Source organism: Lithobates pipiens, unplaced genomic scaffold, assembly GCF_037356315.1.
Source record: "Lithobates pipiens isolate NorthernLeopardFrog02 unplaced genomic scaffold, aLitPip1_a1.2 Scaffold_27, whole genome shotgun sequence".
NCBI classification, from domain to species: Eukaryota; Metazoa; Chordata; class Amphibia; order Anura; family Ranidae; genus Lithobates; species Lithobates pipiens.
In genome coordinates this window covers 87,343,094-87,361,728 of record NW_027507788.1, presented here as the reverse complement: position 1 = coordinate 87,361,728, position 18,635 = coordinate 87,343,094, and the positions used below count along the sequence as shown (strand labels likewise).

At 44.2% G+C, this 18,635-nt stretch overlaps 1 protein-coding gene and 1 long non-coding RNA gene across 3 annotated transcripts in view; one reads left to right on the top strand and one right to left on the bottom strand.

The window, feature by feature from the left end:
• The window catches only part of LOC143933962 (interferon regulatory factor 3-like), a 61,095-nt gene that overhangs the window by 28,457 nt on the left and 14,003 nt on the right, over positions 1-18,635 (bottom strand). The window contains exons 3-6 of one of the 2 annotated variants that reach the window (XM_077457176.1): positions 17,873-18,050; positions 13,815-13,906; positions 8,986-9,040; positions 3,367-3,519 (exon numbers count right to left, since the gene is read on the bottom strand). In XM_077457176.1, coding sequence (XP_077313302.1) covers positions 3,367-3,519; positions 8,986-9,040; positions 13,815-13,906; positions 17,873-18,050 — 478 coding nt within the window. The remainder of the gene's footprint in view (positions 1-3,366; positions 3,520-8,985; positions 9,041-13,814; positions 13,907-17,872; positions 18,051-18,635) is intronic. The other variant, XM_077457177.1, reaches the window with a different exon arrangement.
• Positions 11,445-18,635, top strand: part of LOC143933963 (uncharacterized) — a 286,424-nt gene continuing 279,233 nt past the window's right edge. Inside the window, exon 1 of the long non-coding RNA XR_013263178.1 lies at positions 11,445-11,813. This is a non-coding gene — a long non-coding RNA (uncharacterized LOC143933963). The remainder of the gene's footprint in view (positions 11,814-18,635) is intronic.

Sequence of the window (18,635 nt, the reverse complement as noted above, 5' to 3'; positions counted from 1 at the left end):
CGTTTTTGGAGTGTGATCCAGGAGAGGTCCGGATAAAGCTGAATCGGTGAGTTATCGAAGGCCAGATTTCGGATGGTGCGGGACTTGCGCATAATGTCTTCCTTGAGCGGGAAGGAGTGAATTCTGCAAATAACGTCCCTGGGTTTGGAGGCTGGGCCTTTGGGTCGCAGGGCCCGATGGGCTCTATCCATTTCAATGTGCTTGACCGGGTCTTCCCCCAACATCTCGTTGAATAGCATTTGCAGTGAAGACTGAAGGTCCTCGGCGCCCTCCGACTCAGGCAGGCCGCGAATGCGAATGTTGTTTCTGCGGCCCCTATTGTCGAGGTCTTCCACTTGGCGTTGCATATCCCGAAGCAGGAGACGGTGATCCGAGGTCTCCACCTGAACACGGTGGACCGCCAGCTTGGTCTCCTGGACCTCCTCTTCCACCATCTCCACACGGTCAGATAGATGTTTGAGGCCAGTGTGCAGGGACTGGATCTCAGCGCGGCAAGTGGCCTGAACCTCCGTAATAAGCTGTTTAAAGTCCTCTTTCGTCGGCATAGATTGCAGGTATATCTGCCAGTCAGGACGGACGGCCTCATGGCATTGAGATGAAGACAAGGAGGGCGGAGAATGGAGAGTCGGGTCGCCCCGCTGCAGTTCCCGGGTGGGAGAGGGGGGCCACGATGGCAGAGGTCCCCCGGGGTCAGCCCAGGAGGTAGCATGGGGGGGGCAGGGTGAGGGGTCCAGTTGGGCAGTTCCTCGGAGGCGGCCAGGGGCCCGGGCCACCTGGGCATAGGAGGGGGTGACATCTGAACGGGCCCTGACTTCACTAGAGTCCCGAGAACGAGGGGGCCTCTGCGCCTTAGGAGAGGCAGGCCGCGGCCCTGTCACTGGGGCCCCCCCACAGTCGCCAGGGGCGTTCCAGCATCCCCACTAGGGGGACAGTCCGAGCACTCCCGAGAGTCCTCCAAGATGCCCGGGGATGTGGGGGACAGGGATGAGCTGAGGGCCGTGCTCGGGAGAGGAGCTGAGCGGAGAAGGCGGGGGAAGGCCTCTGAGCACTGGGTATACAGCAGGGGGGGTGGTGGATCCGCGGCCTGCTCCCCCCAGAGCACAGAGGGGGGAGCGGAAGATGGGGAACCCTGGGTGGCCTCTCCTGTGCATTGCCTACCCTGCAAAGCGTCCCGGGAGGAGGCAGGCCGGGACAGGGGCTGTGCGGTTGCAGGCAGGGGAGAAGGCTGGCATACCTGGGAGGACGTCGGGCGCCCGATCCGCGCCATCTTGTCGCTGCGGCCTAGCAGGAGTGGATCCCTGGCCAGCCCATCCGGGGCCTCCCAGCAGTCCAGAGCCGGGTCCGAGGGGTGACGGAAGGCTTCCCGCTCCCCCGCGGGCTCCAGGGGGAGCGGGGGCTGATGTGCGGCATCCGTCCGGAGGTCAGAGGGGTCAGAGGTCAGAGGCTCCGCCCGGCGCCATCTTGCATCCGCCGCCCGGCAAGGCCTCGGGCGGCTGAAAGTAGTTTTTAAAGGCCGTGGCGGGTCCCGGCGGAGGCTGGGGCGTTCCCCGGAGTGAGGAGGAACGAGTGGCCCGTGATCTCCCCATAAGGCGCAGGTTAGTCCCCGAATAAGTGCCTTGTAGCGGCGGGCTGAAGGAGAGCACTCACAACGTGCGTCCTTCCAGGTCGGCTGCCGGACACGCCCCCCCCAACTGGTACATTTTTAAAGTGTAGCTCCAGTCAAAAAAACTATTTTTAAGCTTTTTGGAAAACATAGGGAAGGGTTATCACCCCTGTATAATTTGTTTTGTCGTCCATCTTTTTTCATCTCACTTGCTGTTGTCTCCTTCCGTTTGCAAGTAGGAGATGTTTGTAAATTGGATGTTTGAAAGTAGGGGCCTGCCCTATATGCTCTGCAGAAATGGCGGAACAAGGTGTTGGTTTTGCCACAACATTGTAAGCCCTCAAAGTGACTCTTGGTGGGCGCTGGAGCGCCCTGCTGTGAACGATTATATCAAGAATTGTAATTACATGCCATTGTTGAACAGTGGTAGAAAAATTGACCTTTGGTGGTTGTGGTGCTGGTGCCACAACACTATAAGTCCTCACCGTTACTCTGGGTGGGCACAGGAAGGGGCCCTCCTGTGAAATGACGCAGTGCATTGTGGGCCGTGAGCGCCACACGAATTTGGCGCGAACGGCCCATAACGTTCGGAATTCACCGAACGGGCGAACAGCCGATGTTCGAGTCGAACGTATGTTCGACTCGAACACAAAGCTCATCCCTAGTGACGATCATAACACCTGACTCCTCCCTGACGCGTTGCGTCACTACACTTGTGAGAACACTCGTTCTTCTCTCCCCCGGTGATTAGGAGAACATGAATATGGATGATCTATATTGGTGTATAACGGGCTGAACCCAGGAGCAGAGGATAAGAAATTATTGGCCAGCTTATTACCGAGCGTTATTGGAGGAGTGGATCCTCCCCCATTTTTTCATACAGCACTGTATGGCCCTTGGTGGCCTTCTCTGGAGGTGAGAGGCTGGGGGAAACAAGGGGCGCACCCCGGATCATTTGTGAACACGTACATCGGATGTTTTTTGCACTAGTTTGAAGTGGAATGCACCACAAATAGACTTTTGGGACTTGTTATTTATTTATTTTGTACTGGTATTCACAATATGAATTTTTAGATCATTTTGCGAAGTAAAGGTTGATCAAATAGTGGACATGCTTATCCATTTGATATTCTTGATTATATTTGTATTTGCACTTTATTGTCATATTTTTGCACTTTATTATCAGCTATTTGCATAGTATTTTCTGTGTATGTGCACATCTATTTTGGAGCTGCGTTTGCACATTTCTGAACTTTATCTCACTATATGCACTTTATTATATAAGTTAATGATTACTGATTATTTATTATAATTGTGTTATATATTAATATAGATAATGGTAGCGCCACATAACATTATTTAATACTAAGATTGTGGACTCTGCTATGGGCTGGGGGATTCAGACTGAGGATATGAGGAAAATCTGATCAGTACATCCAGAGGTACAGGCAGCTGAAGTTAAGTGCAAATTTATATATTTTTTCTGTTAATGTTTAGGGCTCATTCAGACAAGCAAGTTAATGATTATTGATTATTTATTATAATTGTGTTATATATTAATATAGATAAGGTAGAGCCACATAATATTATTTAATACTAGTTTTGTGTCGAGATCACTTATTTACGTTGGCAGCTTCCTGACTACTTACTGATTACTCTGGGAATTTAGATTTAGGTTGTGCGTGCTAGTATTTGTTTTATAACAGTCCACAATCTCCTATGCCAGCTCAGTGAATTGGTGTATTTAGTGCTGTATTTCTTACCGGTATTATCTGGGTATGGTGCATATGGAGAAATATCAGGGCCGACTGGGTTAGCTGTAGCTACAAACACATCTGGGGAGGAGATGTTATTGTACCAGTCCTGAGCCGATGTTGGCACCGAGCTTGGCAGATTTTCAGGATCGAGATACAAGTCTGGAAGGAAGCAAGAAAAACATTGGCATGCGAGGGAATAATGATTTAATGTCTACGCTGCACTAGAGACGCCAATCAAAAAGCCTTTCATTCTTCCGTATAGTAAAAATAGAATATGATTGCCTGTTATAAAGCACTACAAACAATCCAAAACAATTCTGTACATCAATCCAAAACAATTCTGTACATCTTACTGAACGATAGTCGCAGATACTATTCAAAAAGGATTACTACATAGCAAATGTAATGGTATGGTGATACGATTAATTCATCAGTGTCATTGCTATGTCGTAAATATTTTGTCATTTCACCAATTGTAAACTGCTTGATTATTTCTTCACGCTGCCTCCACCCAGGGGCCTTTAACCGCTTCAGCCCCAGAAGATTTTACCCCCTTCTTGAGCAGAGCACTTTTTGTGATTTGGCACTGTGTCATTTTAACTGACAATTGCACGGTCATGTGATGTTGCACCCAAACAAAATTGATGTTTTTTATCCCACAAATAGAGCTTTTTTTTGGTGGTATTTGATCACCTCTGCGGTTTTTATTTTTTGCGACATAAACAAAAAAAGAGGGACAATTTTGAAAAAAACACAATATTTTTTACTTTTTGCTGTAATAAATATCCCCCAAAATATGGAAAAAAAGTATTTTTTACCTCAGTTTAGGCCGATATGTATCCTTCTACATATTTTTGGTAAAAAAAATAAAATCGCAATAAGTGTTTATTGATTGGTTTGTGCAAAAGTTATAGCGTCTACAAAATAGGGGATGGTTTATGGCATTTTTATTATTATTTTTTTTTTATTAGTAATGGCGGTGATCTGCGATTTTTATTGGGACTGCGACATTATGGTGGACATATCAGACACTTTTGACACTATTTTGGGACCATTGTCATTTGTACAGCGATCAGTGCTATAAAAATGCACTAATTACTGTGTAAATGACACTGGCAGTGAAGGGGTTAACCACCAGGGGGTGATGAAGGGGGTAAGTGTGTCCTAGGGAGGGGATGGGCTTCCAGTCACATGGCAGCGATCACTGCTCCCGATGACAGGGAGCAGTGATCTCTGTCATGACACAAGGCAGAACGGGGAAATGCCCTGTTTACATAGGCACTTCCCCGTTCTGCGACATCGAGTCCACCGGTCCCGCGGGCATGAGCCTGCTATCCCCACCTCTTAAAGGGGATGTACAGGTATGCCCATTTGCCCACCGCTGCCATTGTGCCGACATATATCAGTGTGCAGCGTGGTTAAAATGGAACTAAACCCATCATTTTAACGGTTTCAAAAAAAGTTACATTCCTGGCATGTCAGAATGCTAACTGTCACATTTGCCTGTGCTCTCAACTAAACAGTCATTCCATCAAATGGCTGGTGTCATAACTGAACACATGTGCAGCATCAGGTCAATTGCAGATCAAACAGAGGGGAAGATGGGAGCTTCCTTGGCTGAAAAAGGATAGAAGGGTTTAGTTCTGCTTTAAGTTAGCTTTAATGCCAGGACCACATAATGTGAGCACTGTGATTGGGGTCCTACAGTGGTCTCATGATAGTGAGTAGGAATGAGCTCAAGCACGTTCGGATCGTAGTCCCAAACCTCCTAAGCAATCCTGCCAGTAGGGATGGGTTCAGGCGTGTTCGCACACTCCACGTGCAGAACCCGCCAGGAAGTCGGCACGGTGCTGCGCTAATCACAGGCAGTGAAACATTGCCTGATCTTTGCAGCCGCACATCAGGGGAATGTGTCACTGCCTGTGATTAGCATAGCGCCGTGCCGACTTCCTGGCGGGCTCTGCATGTGGAGTGTGCGAACATGCCTGAACCCATCCCTACCTGCCAGGAAGCCCTCACGGCACACTGCCAATCATAGGCAGCATGTGTATGTGCAGCTGCAGCCAGGAAACGCCTCACTGCTTATCATTGGCAGTGTGCATTGAGGGCTTCCTGGCAGGATTGCTTAGGTGGGTTGGGACTACGATTCGAACGCGCCTGAGCCCATTCCTAATAGGGAGCCTGTCTCACTAGCTCCCAATGAGAAGCAGTGACAGAGAGCTGTTGGAGATGCCTCAGACAGTGTGCACGCTCTCAGCACAGATTCTCAGGCCGCCTTTGACGCATATGTGTGGAGCTTTTAAGCCCTGGTTCACATTGGAACGATTTGGCATGCGATTTGACATGTCAAATCACATGCCAAATCAGCGGGCAATTGCAGGCAATGACATCATCTGAATCGCTGTGACGCCGACTTTGCGGCACCGCACAGATTCCCAAAAGTAGATTCTGTACTACTTTTTGGAGATTTCAGGTGTGATTTCCATGGACATTTGTGCGGCAACCCGCACAGATGTCTCCGAAATTGGCCCCAAAGTTGGGACTGACATGTGGAAATGAAATTGTCCAAGTTCGGCCGAACTCGCACAATTTCATTCCCGCTGTCAGTGTGAATTAGGGCTAAAGCCCACTTTTCCTGCTGCGGCATATATGTGTTACATGGTTCGAAGGGGGTTAAGCATCAAATATGTTATTTGTATACTTTTTTTTTTTACTTTACTTTGAGTATAAAATTATCTTTTTGTGATTTACTTTATCTTATCACTACTACATTGTAGACATTTTATCAGCTACCTAACCGTAAGGGCCCATTCACACTATGAGCAGTTACCTGCGGTTTTGTTCATGGAAAAATGCAGCCAACTGTAATAACACAGAGAAAACAACATTGTACCATTCTGTATGGTCCTGTATGTCACCACAGAGCAAATGCAGCACACTACACACTGTGCAGTGATATGAATATGTCACTTTGTACACTTCATATAAACATTCTGTTAAAAAGGGGGAAAGATAAAACGCATGTCGCACTGCCCCCACTGATTGGCTCTGCAGCCCAAAACACTGTGTGGGCAGCAGTGGTATGGGCTGCAGGGCAGTGTGAACAGGCCCTTATTGGATGATTGAGTATATGCTTGTATATTTCTGATGTGATAAGTACTATACCTCAAATAAAAAAGGTTTGGAGGTTACAGGACAAAGATCACCAAAACAGTGTTGCAGCACTTTTTGTCCAGCATTTTTTTCACAGATCAGAATCCAGTGCATTGATTTCTATGGGACAAAACACGCTGTGCAAAAAGATAAATTAAATTGTGCTGCATTCAGATCTGTAAACCAAAAAAAAAAGTGCGCCCATGTTTTTACAGGGTAACCTCTTTGCTTATAGCAACCCTTTGGTGACAGGGTCTCTTTAAGGGCCCATGTTGAAGGACTTTGGGCTTGCATCGATGATATCAGCTTTGAGATGCTTCTGAGATCATTTATTGATAGATGCATTTGACCTATTTCTAACCTGCTTCAGGAATACTTTACATTCCCATAGACATGTATGGCTTTGCAAAACCAGTCTGAGCTTACCAAAACAAGCCTTATGGGGTTGATTTTCTAAAACTAGTACAAAATCTGGAGCAGCTGTGCATGGTAGCCAATCAGCTTTTAACTTAATTTTGTTCAATTAAGCTTTCACAAAAAAAAATGGAAGCAGATTGGTTTCTTTGCAAAGCTGCACCAGATTTTGCACGCTCCAGTTGTAGTAAATCAACCCCCAGTGTGTATTAGGGTTGCCACCTGTCCGAGAATCATGCGTCTGGGTTTTCCGAATGCCTGAAACCCGGACACATTATTAAGACTACTCTATGGCTTCCCAGCAGGGTTGCTGGCTGCAGGTATCTAAGTTGAGAGTGTCTGTCACACAGTCTTTCATGCTGCCCAAAGCCAGCACTAACAATTCCCCCCCAAACACACAGACGGGAGAGGAGAGAGGGCTCAATCTGCACCTCTTCCTCCCGTCCCTACCCCTCTGTGTCTGCCCCACACTCCAATCCCCGGCGCTCTGCCTCAGAAAAGCAAAGTTAGGGCAGGAAATTTTGAAGTCCAGCAGCCACAGATACATCTGGATTAGGGATGAGTTCCGGCGTGTTCGCATGGACCACGTGCAGAGCCTGTCAGGAAGTAGGCTCACAGGCAGTGAGACATTGCCCGATCTCTGCAGCCGCACATCGGGGCAATGTCTCACTGACTGTTGGCTGCGCCAACTTCCTGGCGGGCTCTGCATGTGGTCCATGAGAACACGCCTGAGCTCATCCCTAATCTGGATGAGAGCTGCCAATGGGTGAGTAGCTCACCATCTAGCCCTATCTGTGATTCTCTCTCCTGCCTCTGAGTAAGTACACTAAGGTAAATCAGGGTTCTCAGAGTTCCCCTTTACACCAGAGGCCACAGTGTTAACCTTACATCAGAGTTCCCCTTTCCACCAGAGGCCAGTGTTCCCCCTTACATCAGAGTCCTCTCTGTGCATCAAAGTTCTCAGTGTTCCCCCTTAAATCAGGGTTCCCAGAGCATCCCATATGTTAGAGTCCCCAGAGTTACTCGTTACATCAGAGTCTGCAGAGTCTCCCCTTACAGTGAAAGGGAACTCTGTGAGTTCAAATGTAAAAGGTGAACTCTGTGGACTCTGATATAAAAGGGGGACTCTTGTTAACAATTTCATATGATTAGAAATTTTATTTAATGGCAAAATATATATATCGTTTATACTACAAAAAAAAAAATAGCTGTGCGCAGCTAAAGTGTTTGGGTTTGACTTGAAGAAAAGGTGGCAACCCTACAGAGTACCAGCACTCAAACTGGAGGAGGAAGGGCCAGCATCTTTCTTTCCTACATTGCACAACACTGTGAATTTAATTTTTTTTTAGCTTGCTGATTGGAGGGGAGATCCCAGGGTCGACCTTCACTATCCAAGCACAAGTTTGATCATACTGGATTGCTTATGCCGCGTACACACGAGCGGATTGTATGGCGTACTTAGTCCGTCATACAATCCGACGGACAGTCCGTCGTACTTTCCACTGAACGGACTTGACCACACACGGATACACAAACAGTCCGTCGAAAGCTTGCGCGATGACGTGTACAGCACGTACGACGGGACTAGAAATAGGAAGTCCAAGACACAGCAAAGCACCCTTCTGCCGTGTAAATCCTTTCTGGGCATGCGCCATTCTTAGTCCGTCGAACTAGCATACTGACGACCGTATTGTCCGCTGAAACCAAAGTACGACGGACAGAATTTCGAAAAAACCGAAATACTTAGTACTCCGGACTGCACGCTGAAAAAGTCCGCTGAAGCCCACACACGAGCGGATTGTCCGCTGGAATGTGTTTCGACGGACTAAGTACGCCATACAATCCGCCCGTGTGTACGCAGCATTAGACTACAGAGAAGAGCCGTAAATGATCAGGACCTTGTGTAGTGTTTGGCAGGAGTGCCTGGATTAGAAAACAGGCTCAGAAGGACAACATATTTATTTGGCAGGAAAAACTGCTCACATATGTGTATTTCAAACCTATTTAGCCTACGCTTCTCCTAGAATTAATATAGACAATAAAAAATTAGAAAGTTACCATCTTCGCTGACAGAAATCTGCATCTGGTTTATGTTCTGGGAAAGATTTCTATCCTGTAAAAACACAAAAAGATTAATATCAGGGTCAAAGGATGAGATTACTGTGCACACTTGGTATACTGCTATACCTCTTTGTAAAGTTTAATGTAAACCCTAACAGAATGGCTTTAGCTTAATATACTATTTTTTACTTTTTTTTTCATCCCTTCGTTGCATATGAGCCACAGGGCTGCAGAAAAGGCAGTACAACTGGTCCTGTTGTACTGGGCCCAGGTCTCATCAGCTGAACAAGAGGGACCAGGCAACTTTATGCTTCCATGCAACTCTGCTTAAATAAATAAATAAATAATAATAAATTGATTTTACTAGACCGCACCCCCACACCCCCACTCCTACTTGCTTACCAAGGCTTAAATTACATTTTCCTGGGCCCCATCATGTCAACAGAGGGGCCCAGGAGGTGGGAGCAGAGGAACTTTTTCTTTCATTTTTGAGCGTAGGTCAGTGTCGCTGTTCTCATGCAAATCTGGGGGGGGGGGGGTTATAAAATTAGAAGCGAGACTTCTTCTTTAACCCCTTTGCAATGCATGGATATATGCAGCCTCATTCGCGTGGGTCTTCTTCTATGAAGCTGCATACCTGTGTTTGTGTTTGCCAACACAGAAACCAAGCTGTCACCAACAGCTCCAAGTAATGATCAGGAGGACTGGCTCTTGATCACATGATCGCCTGTGATTGGCTATCACAGTAATCAGTAACTGTACAGCCCACCTCTGTACTGTTTATCCTCTTGAATGGAGAAAAAGATGAATTGTAAACTAAAGGAGAAACTTGTAAAAAATAAATAAAAAAAGTTGATTAAAAAAATAAAATAAAGATAAAATAGCTTAATCTAGGTCAGTGTCAGGGTTAGGGTCAAAAGTCATGATCAGTGTTTTAGGTAGGATACAAAAAAAGCCAAATGTGCATTACTGTTTCTAGGCCCTTCTATGAGTACAAACAACAAATAATTTATTGTGGGTTGTTCTTTAGTGGTTGGTCATGATAATGCCAGGAAACATACAACTACATTTCAAAAAAGTGTATTTTGTTTACTATTTAGAGCCAGTTTTGCTTTGAATATAAAAAAAAAAAAGTCAAGAGATTTCCATTACCAAACAAAGTATGATTTACTTGGATACACTAAATGTTTGCGATAATATGTACAGTTTTACTAACACACGCCAAAGTTGCAAAACTGGTTTTAGGGGTATAGATTTGCTTTACCTTTGTCATGAAGGGGTTATTAACAGTAAAGAAAGCGGTAAAAGTTCACTGAACTCCAGGTAATCAGTTAAATACATCTATGGGAACGTTTTTATCTGCCAAATGTTTTGTAATTCGCTACAACCCCTTTTGGAATTCATACACCTCTGCCCGACAGCACAGCCAGCAGGGTGACTCCACTTTCTTTGTAAGGGCTCATTCACGCAAGCTTTGGTCTCTGAAGAGAGATCAACATTTAGATCACTCTTCAGAGCACTGTATTCCTCACAGCCTACTTTAAGCCCTTGATTTCCACACTAGCACACTGTTGTGGGCAGGTTAACCCCTTCACACCTAACAAATCTTAATGCCTAAGCACAATTTTGCAATTTTTACATGTATTAGTAAAACCGTACATATCATCACAATCCAGGTGGATTATACCTTGTTTTTTTCAGGACAAATTGAGCTTTCATTTGATAGTAAATGGTATGGATATCTCCTGATTTATTTATTTTTTATTATCAAAGGAAAACTGGCCTAAAATAGTAAGAAAAGTTTTTTTTTTTTTTAAATTTAGCTGTATATTTCTTGTTACTACCATAACCTAACCCCAACCAAAGTATAATGCAAAATAAATTCTCCTGCTCCTGATGGCTGAAGTGATACCACATATGTGTATGTCAGTTGTTGTTTGTACTCGTAGTAGAGCCCAGAAACAATAGTGCACATTTTGCTCTTTTTTTTTCTGCCCTTCCTAAAACACACTGACACTAATGCCGCGTACACACGACCGGACTTTCCAGCAGACTAGGTAAGACGGAATCAGTCCATCGGACAATCCGATCGTGTGTGGGCCAATCCGATCGCTTTTCATTTTAAAAATCTGACGGACCTAGAAATAGAACATGTTTCAAATTTGTCCGACTGACTCAATTCCTATCGGGAAAACATTCGTCTGTGTTTTGGTCTGACGGACCAAATACGACGCAAGGGAAGCTATTGGCTACTGGCTATTGAACTTCCTTTTTCAGTCCCGTCTTATGTCATCATGTTCAAAATGAACGGACTTACGAACGGACTTAGTCCGTTCGTGTGTGGCCAAGTCCGTTCGTTCGGAAGTCCATCGGAACTCCGCTGAAAAGTCAGTCGGGAAGAATATATACCATATTAGTGCCTAATGCCCCGTACACACGAGCGGACTTTTCGACATCCAAACTCCGACGGACTGAGTCCGGCGGACTATCCGATCGTGTGTGGGCTGCAACGGACTTTAGCGAAGCTAAAGTCTGACGGACTTTAGAAATGAAGCATGCTTTAAATTTTCCCGACGGAACTCCGCCGGACCCGGTCCCCTTTGAAAAATCCGCTCGTGTGTGTGCTACTCCGACGGACTAAAACCGACGCTAGGGCAGCTATTGGCTACTGTCTATGAACTTCCTACGTCGAATCCAGTCGTACGTCATCACGTTCGACTCCGTCGGAGTTTGGTGTGATGGTGTGTGGTCAAGTCCGTTTGGTCGAAAAGTCCGCCAGAACTCCGTCGGAACTCCAGCGGAACTCCGGCGGAACTCCTTTGGAGGTCTGTCAGACTTAATTCCTCTCGTGTGTACGGGGCATTAGATTTAGGGAGCATTTGTTTAATTTATGTTAGCCTAACATTGAAAGAACAATTACACTCTTTCAATCTAAGTGGCTGCCTGCAACTGCAATGTTAGGCTAACATACATTAAACAAATGCTTCTTCTATCTAAGGCAATAAAGTTTAATATAAACCCCGAGCATGGCCACCTGCCAACTGTATTGTAAGCCGAGTGACATTTCTTAAATAGGTAAGGGATGGGCCCCCTCCCTGGCGACGTCACATCGTGGCACCACCCCCTTGTGACATCACTGACCAGTGCATGCTGGGGGGGGGGGGTCCTCTAGTCTAAATTGACTAACATAGACTGCCTGCATGCAGCTCCACTTTGCTCCAGATGCATAAATAAATGACTCTTGGATGCGGCACTGGCCTCTGCGCCCATGTGGATGAGCCTTAAATGTAATTGTTATCACAGAAACACACAACTGCAATATACTGTGTTTTATATTTGCCTGGAGTCCAACATTAACACATTAAGGGTTCTTGCACACAGATGCCAAAAACTCCCATTTGCCATTTTTTTCTGACCTAAATGCAGTCCATTGTTTTTAATGAGCCTGTAAACACAGGTATGTAACCTTGTGCTGCATATAGGTCAGTACAAAAAGAAAAAAAATACAAAAATCTGCACTGCTGGTCAGTCTTTTATTCACTTTAAAGAGACCCTCTACTGCAACTAATTGTTTAAACTGATTGTGGACCACATGGCTGCTACATAGAGTCAAAACATAAATTCCTCAGATTGGGACTTTAAACCGGGCCACAAACAGTTTGATGGTAAAAAATATTCTAAATACATTACACATTGATAATATATAGCAACATGAACATGGGGATATACGCAACAAACACAAATATTGGGAGCAGAAATGGAAACCAGCTGCAAGGAAAAGCCCAGAAATTTGTCAGACAGACAGAACGTCCCAACACGTTTCGAAAAACAAAATGCAGATCTTCATCAGGGACACAGGGCTTGCGGGTTCCAGATCTGTAGCTTATATCCCAAAGAACATAACTCAAAAATGAAAAGAAAGCTATGTCCGTCAGAGCAGCGCACAAACAACAGAGAAAGTGAATCAGCCAAGGGTCCGTATATAGTGAAATGGTCTTATTATATAACTTAATGGTATAACTCTATATAGACCATCGCTATAGAGGAGAAGTAAAATAGTACTTTCCCCTTGATGTAGGTCCGGGTGATAGAGTGTGTATCAAAATTGTTTAAACCATCCAGAACATCAAGGGTTAAAGATGGTATTATCCATCAGCCAGATATCTGGATGTGCCTTATGGATTTTAAAGTTGGAGTCAAAATGATGTGGCTGGAGATGTGGTTGGTGGGTAGGACCTTGCCAGACACCACCATCACCAGTGCACTGCTCTGACAGACATAGCTTTCTTTTTATTTTTGAGTTATGTTCTTTGTCTTTATGGGTGGAGCATCAACATTTGGGATATAAACTACAGGTCTGGAACCCGCAAGCCCTCTGTCCCTGAACAAGATCTGCATTTTGTTTTTTCGAAATGCGTTGGTCATTTTGTCTGTCTGACAATGCTCTAGGCTTTTCCTTGCAGCTGGTTTTCATTTCTGCTCCCAATATTTGTGTTTGTTGCGTATATCCCCATGTTCATGTTGATATATATTATCAATATGTAATAAATTTTGAATATGTTTTTACCATCAAACTGTTTGTGGCCCAGTTTAAAGTCCCAATCTGAGGAATTCGTGTTTTGAGTCTTTTATTCACATAAGTGCAAATATGCAGGCATACAGATTAATATGCTCATTTATGCATGCGAATACTGTACTGATCATCCTCATATTTTTATGCATAAACTTTCTGCCAGGATGATCTGATGTTCATACATCAGTACCATGTGCAAGGAGCCTTATGTGTAAGATGAAAAAAATGTAATTGCCGTTGTATATCTACTAACCACGGTGAACTGGCTTCTTGGGCTACTGAATGGTAGTTGAGAAGATGGACTGCTACTTTCACCACAATACAAATCTTCAGGGGTGATATTACCTGTCATGGGACATTGGTATCATTATTGTATCTGTCTTATGCCAAACACATATATTAAATACAGCTAATAAAAGGATACTGTGTATTTACAACTTCTTTTACTAGGATTTGCATAATTTACAAAAAACTTTAACCCCCCATCGCATATGAATCAAAGAGGAACCGCACTGCATCCCTGTATAATTCACATGTGATTCAGCGCGATGCGATTTGAGCACATACAGAATCTCACAATTCTTTTTTTCAGAGCCTCAGAGAGTTCTTTGCCTTGAAGTGCCATGTTGAACTTTCAGTGACCAGTATGAGAGAGTGAGAGCGATAACAGCAAATTTAACACACCTGCTCCCCATTCACACCTGAGACCTTGTAACACTAACGAGTCATATGACATCGGGGAGGGAAAATGGCTAATTGGGCCCAATTAGGACATTTTCACTTATGGGCGTACTCACTTTTATTGCCAGTGGTTTAGACATCAATGGCTGTGTGTTGAATTATTTTGAGGGGACAGCAAATTTACACTGTCATACAAGCTGTACACTCACTACTTTACATTGTAGCAAAGTGTCATTTCTTTAGTGTTGTCACATGAAAAGATATAATAAAATCTTTACAAAAATGTGAGGGGTGTACACATTTTGAAAGATACTGTATAATCATTAAGTGATTATACATAGTGGGAGCTGATCTGTGGGTACTGTGGACTCGATGTCCGCCAGCACCCGCTGATCGTTCGTTACAGAGGCAGAATGTCAGTCTGCATATGTAAACAAGGCAGATTGCTGTTCTGTTAGCAGGGGTGGCCCATCCATACAGGGTGCAGGGAAGCTGTCCCCCTAATCCATGTGCCCAGCCCTTACTCTACATGTAGGGTGCTGGACGCATGGATTTCAATGTTGTTTTTATTTTTTTTATTTTTAGAAGCACAAGATTAGAGCCCGAGACTCTAATTGTCTTCAAAAAAGGGTGGGCTTGCAGCTCATGGGGGGGGGGGGGGGGGGGGGGTTCGGGGGACGGCAGCGAACAGATATATATATACCACCAGCTGCCACTGTCTGTCAGTAGGGAAGGCATGAATCCTCTGTTCCTGCAGGGACACGGATCCATGCCTTCCCCTAGTAAAATCACCTGCCACACTGTACACACAATCACTAGCTAGGCACACATTAAACCCTTTGATTGCCCCTGATGTTAACCCCTTCCAAGCCAGCATCATTAGTACAGTGATAGTGCATATTTTTAGCACTGATCACTGTATTAGTGTCACTGATCTCCAAAAGGTGTCAAAAGTGTCAGTTAGCGTCTGTCTGCCCGCCGCAATATTGCAGTCCCGCTATAAGCAGCTGATTGCGTGTAAAAAAAATTAAATAAATAAAAATATCCCAGTTTTTAGAGTAGACGCTATAACTTTTGCGCAAACCAATCAATATATGCTTATTGGGATTTTCTTTACCAATAATACCAATAATATGTAACAGAATAGATATTGGCCTAAATTGATGAAGAAATTTGATTTTTTTACATTTTATTTTATTTATTTTTTATAGCAAAAAGTAAAAAAAATTTTTTTTTCAAAATTGTCTGCCTTTTTTTGTTAACAGCACAAGTGATAAAATACCACCAAAAGAAAGCTCCATTTGTGGAAAAAAAGGACATAAATTTATTTTTGGTACAGCGTTGCACAACTTCGCAATTGTCAGTTAAAGTAACACCGTGCCGTATCGGAAAAAAATGGCCTGGTAATGAAGGGGGGTAAATCTTCCAGAGCTGAAGTGGTTAAGATTGCACTGACACCTGCTGCAGATTGCAAGGGCAGTGCGATTTGAATGTGATGCAGGAAAAATGTACGGATCGCAGGTTTTCCACACCGCATTCCAGTGTGAACCGAGGCTTAAAGCTCAACTCCGTGTTAATTTAATTTTCTGCCTTCCTAAAAAAAAAAAAAAAAAAACACTCACCTTCGGGGCTTGTTTACACCATGTCCATTAAGCCCCATACACACTATCAGATTTTCTGCTGATGTTTGCCTTCAGATTTACCAGAACCATGTAGTGGAAGGGCCTGCCTGATTGCATACAAATTGAAACTCCTAAGGTTTGACATCATATTATATGTTTTTGGTAAATCTGAAGGAAAAAATCTGCAGAAAATCTGATAATGTGTATGGGGCTTTAGGCTGTGCTGATGCAGGCTCAAGGACACATAGAAAACAACAGTTTTCTTTGTGTCCTGTTTACACTATATAGGTGTGTTGCACTGTGTTGTATAAAAATGCAGCATGTCTGCATTTTTACGCATCGCACAAAAACGCATTTTAACATGCAGTAATACAATTGTTATAATAATAAGAAAAACAAGTTAAGATCTCGAACCTTGATGTGGCCTGTACAGAAAAGAAAAACACATGTAAAACACAATTTAAAGTAAAATACAGCACGATGCATTACAAATCGCACATCAATATGCGTGTATTCTCTGTGCATATTCATGTGCATTGTGGTGTGAACAAGCCATAAATCCAAAACTGTCCCTACGGTAGCCCCTAGCCACAAGCTGTCCACATTCTTCCAGGCTGAATAATGCCCAGCGTCACCTGGAGGACTGAGGAAAGACTGTAAGTGCAGGAAGTCCTGCAGTGAGCTATGCTGGTGTCATTAGATCAGCACTGCTTTCTGCAACATGCAGGACCACCCACCGCCAGGACAAGAACAAGGAGGAAGAGGACCCAGATCATCACAAGCCAGAAGACATCATAAAAAGCTAAATAAAAAATAATAATAGGGCCTCACGATGAGTAAAGGGTCCATGGGTAGCAAGGAACCTGGGGTGGGACTTTAAGGTAGACATCAGTCCTATCTGGATGACATTTAGTTTTCTTAAACCCCATACACACGATCAGAAATTCTGCCAGCAAAAGTCAGATGTGAGATTTTGGTCAGAAATTCCAACCGTTTGTATGCTCCATCTGACTTTTGCTGGCAGAATTCCAGCCAGCAAAAGATTGAGAGCAGGTTCTCTATTTTTCGATCGGAAAAAGTTAAGATCGGAAATTCCGATCGTCTGTACAAATTCCGATGTGCAAAATTCCTATGCATGCTCGGAAACAATTCGACGCATGCTCGGAAGCATTGAACTTCATTTTCTCGGCTCGTCGTAGTGTTGTACATCACCGCGTTCTGGGCGGTCGAAAGTTGTGTAACCGTGTGTATGCAAGCCAAGCTTGAGCGGAATTCCGTCCGAAAAACCATCCAAGTTTTTTCCAACGGAAAATCCGCTCGTGTGTATGGCGCATTAGACCCCTTTCACACCAGGGCGTTTTGCAGGCGCTATAGCGTTAGAAATAGCGCCTGCAATCCGCCCTAAAAAAGCTGCACCATTGTTTGTAGTGTGAAAGCCTGGTGGCAGGACGTCTATGGGTGGTGTGGTGTGAAAGCGGTCTTAGCCCTTGTACACATGGTCGGAGATTCCGACAACCAAATCCGTTAGAGTAATTCTGACGGATTAATTCTGGAAAAGAGGTCCGGAAGTGATGTTGCATACACACGGTGGGACTAAGTTGTCGGAAAATCCGATTGAACATAACGTGATGACGTTATTTCGTTACGACAGGACTACGTTCAGGCTAGTAGCCAATAGCTTTGGTCTAGGAATTTGATCTGAGCATGCGCGGCACTTTGTCCACCGGAGTAGGCTACACATGATCGGAGTATGTCCGATAGGAGCATTTTGTCGGAAAATTTTACCGGCAAGTTCGAAAACTTTCAGTCCGATGACAGTCCGGAACAGTCCGATGCAGACCACACACAGTCGGAATATCCGACAAAACGGTCCGATAGGAAACATTCCGTCGGAATCTCCGAACCGTTTGTACAATGGCTTAGAGTGGGTCTCCAGTAAAAAAGATGTTTTACCTATAGTTAAAGTAAGGAACAAGACAGAATATGGAAATGTTCCAGTTATACGTACCAGAGGCCCCTCTGTTGAACTCATAGATTTTATGTGGGTTAACAGAATCTGAGCTGTTATCCTTGACCACACGGATCTCACTCTTTCTATTAAGAGCAGAGCGAAAATTCCTTTTCCATACCGCTGGGTTTGCTGTATCTGTGATGGGGTTATAGCTACCACTGGCAATAGCCCAGGCCTGAGGAACAAGGAAACAATTTATTGCTTACATTTTATTTTTGCAAAAGTGAAAATATGATAAAAGTTATGAAACACTTGTGTATCAACTACTGATTCATTGGATTTCATTAAGCATGTATAAATGTCTTGTGGTGACATCTAGTGGAAATTCTGTGTAACTGCAACTTGTTATTACTGAAGTCCAAAATGGTACATTCAAGATTCCCTATATGTTGGGGCTAGTTTGCATAGAACCTAGATAGACCCCTTTCTTCTTCTTCTTCATGTTCCCTCAGTAACCTACCAACCAATAGAACTGGATGTCTTGTCCATAAGGCACTGCATAGACGTGGCCCAGAGTATCTGAAGGAAAAATTTGTCAAGTATGTGCCTACCCAAGTCTTGAGATCGGCAAACTTGGCCATACTGAAGATTTCAAAATTTAGAAAGAAAACATGTGGAGGGAGAACGAGTGAAGTACAAGGAGCTGTATTTTGGAACTCCTTGCCTCTGAAACTGAGTCTTGAGAATTACTTTTTGAAATTTCGAAAGAAATTGAAAGCCGTAATTTTTGTATAAGCTTTTGGAGTCACCTAATTTTTAA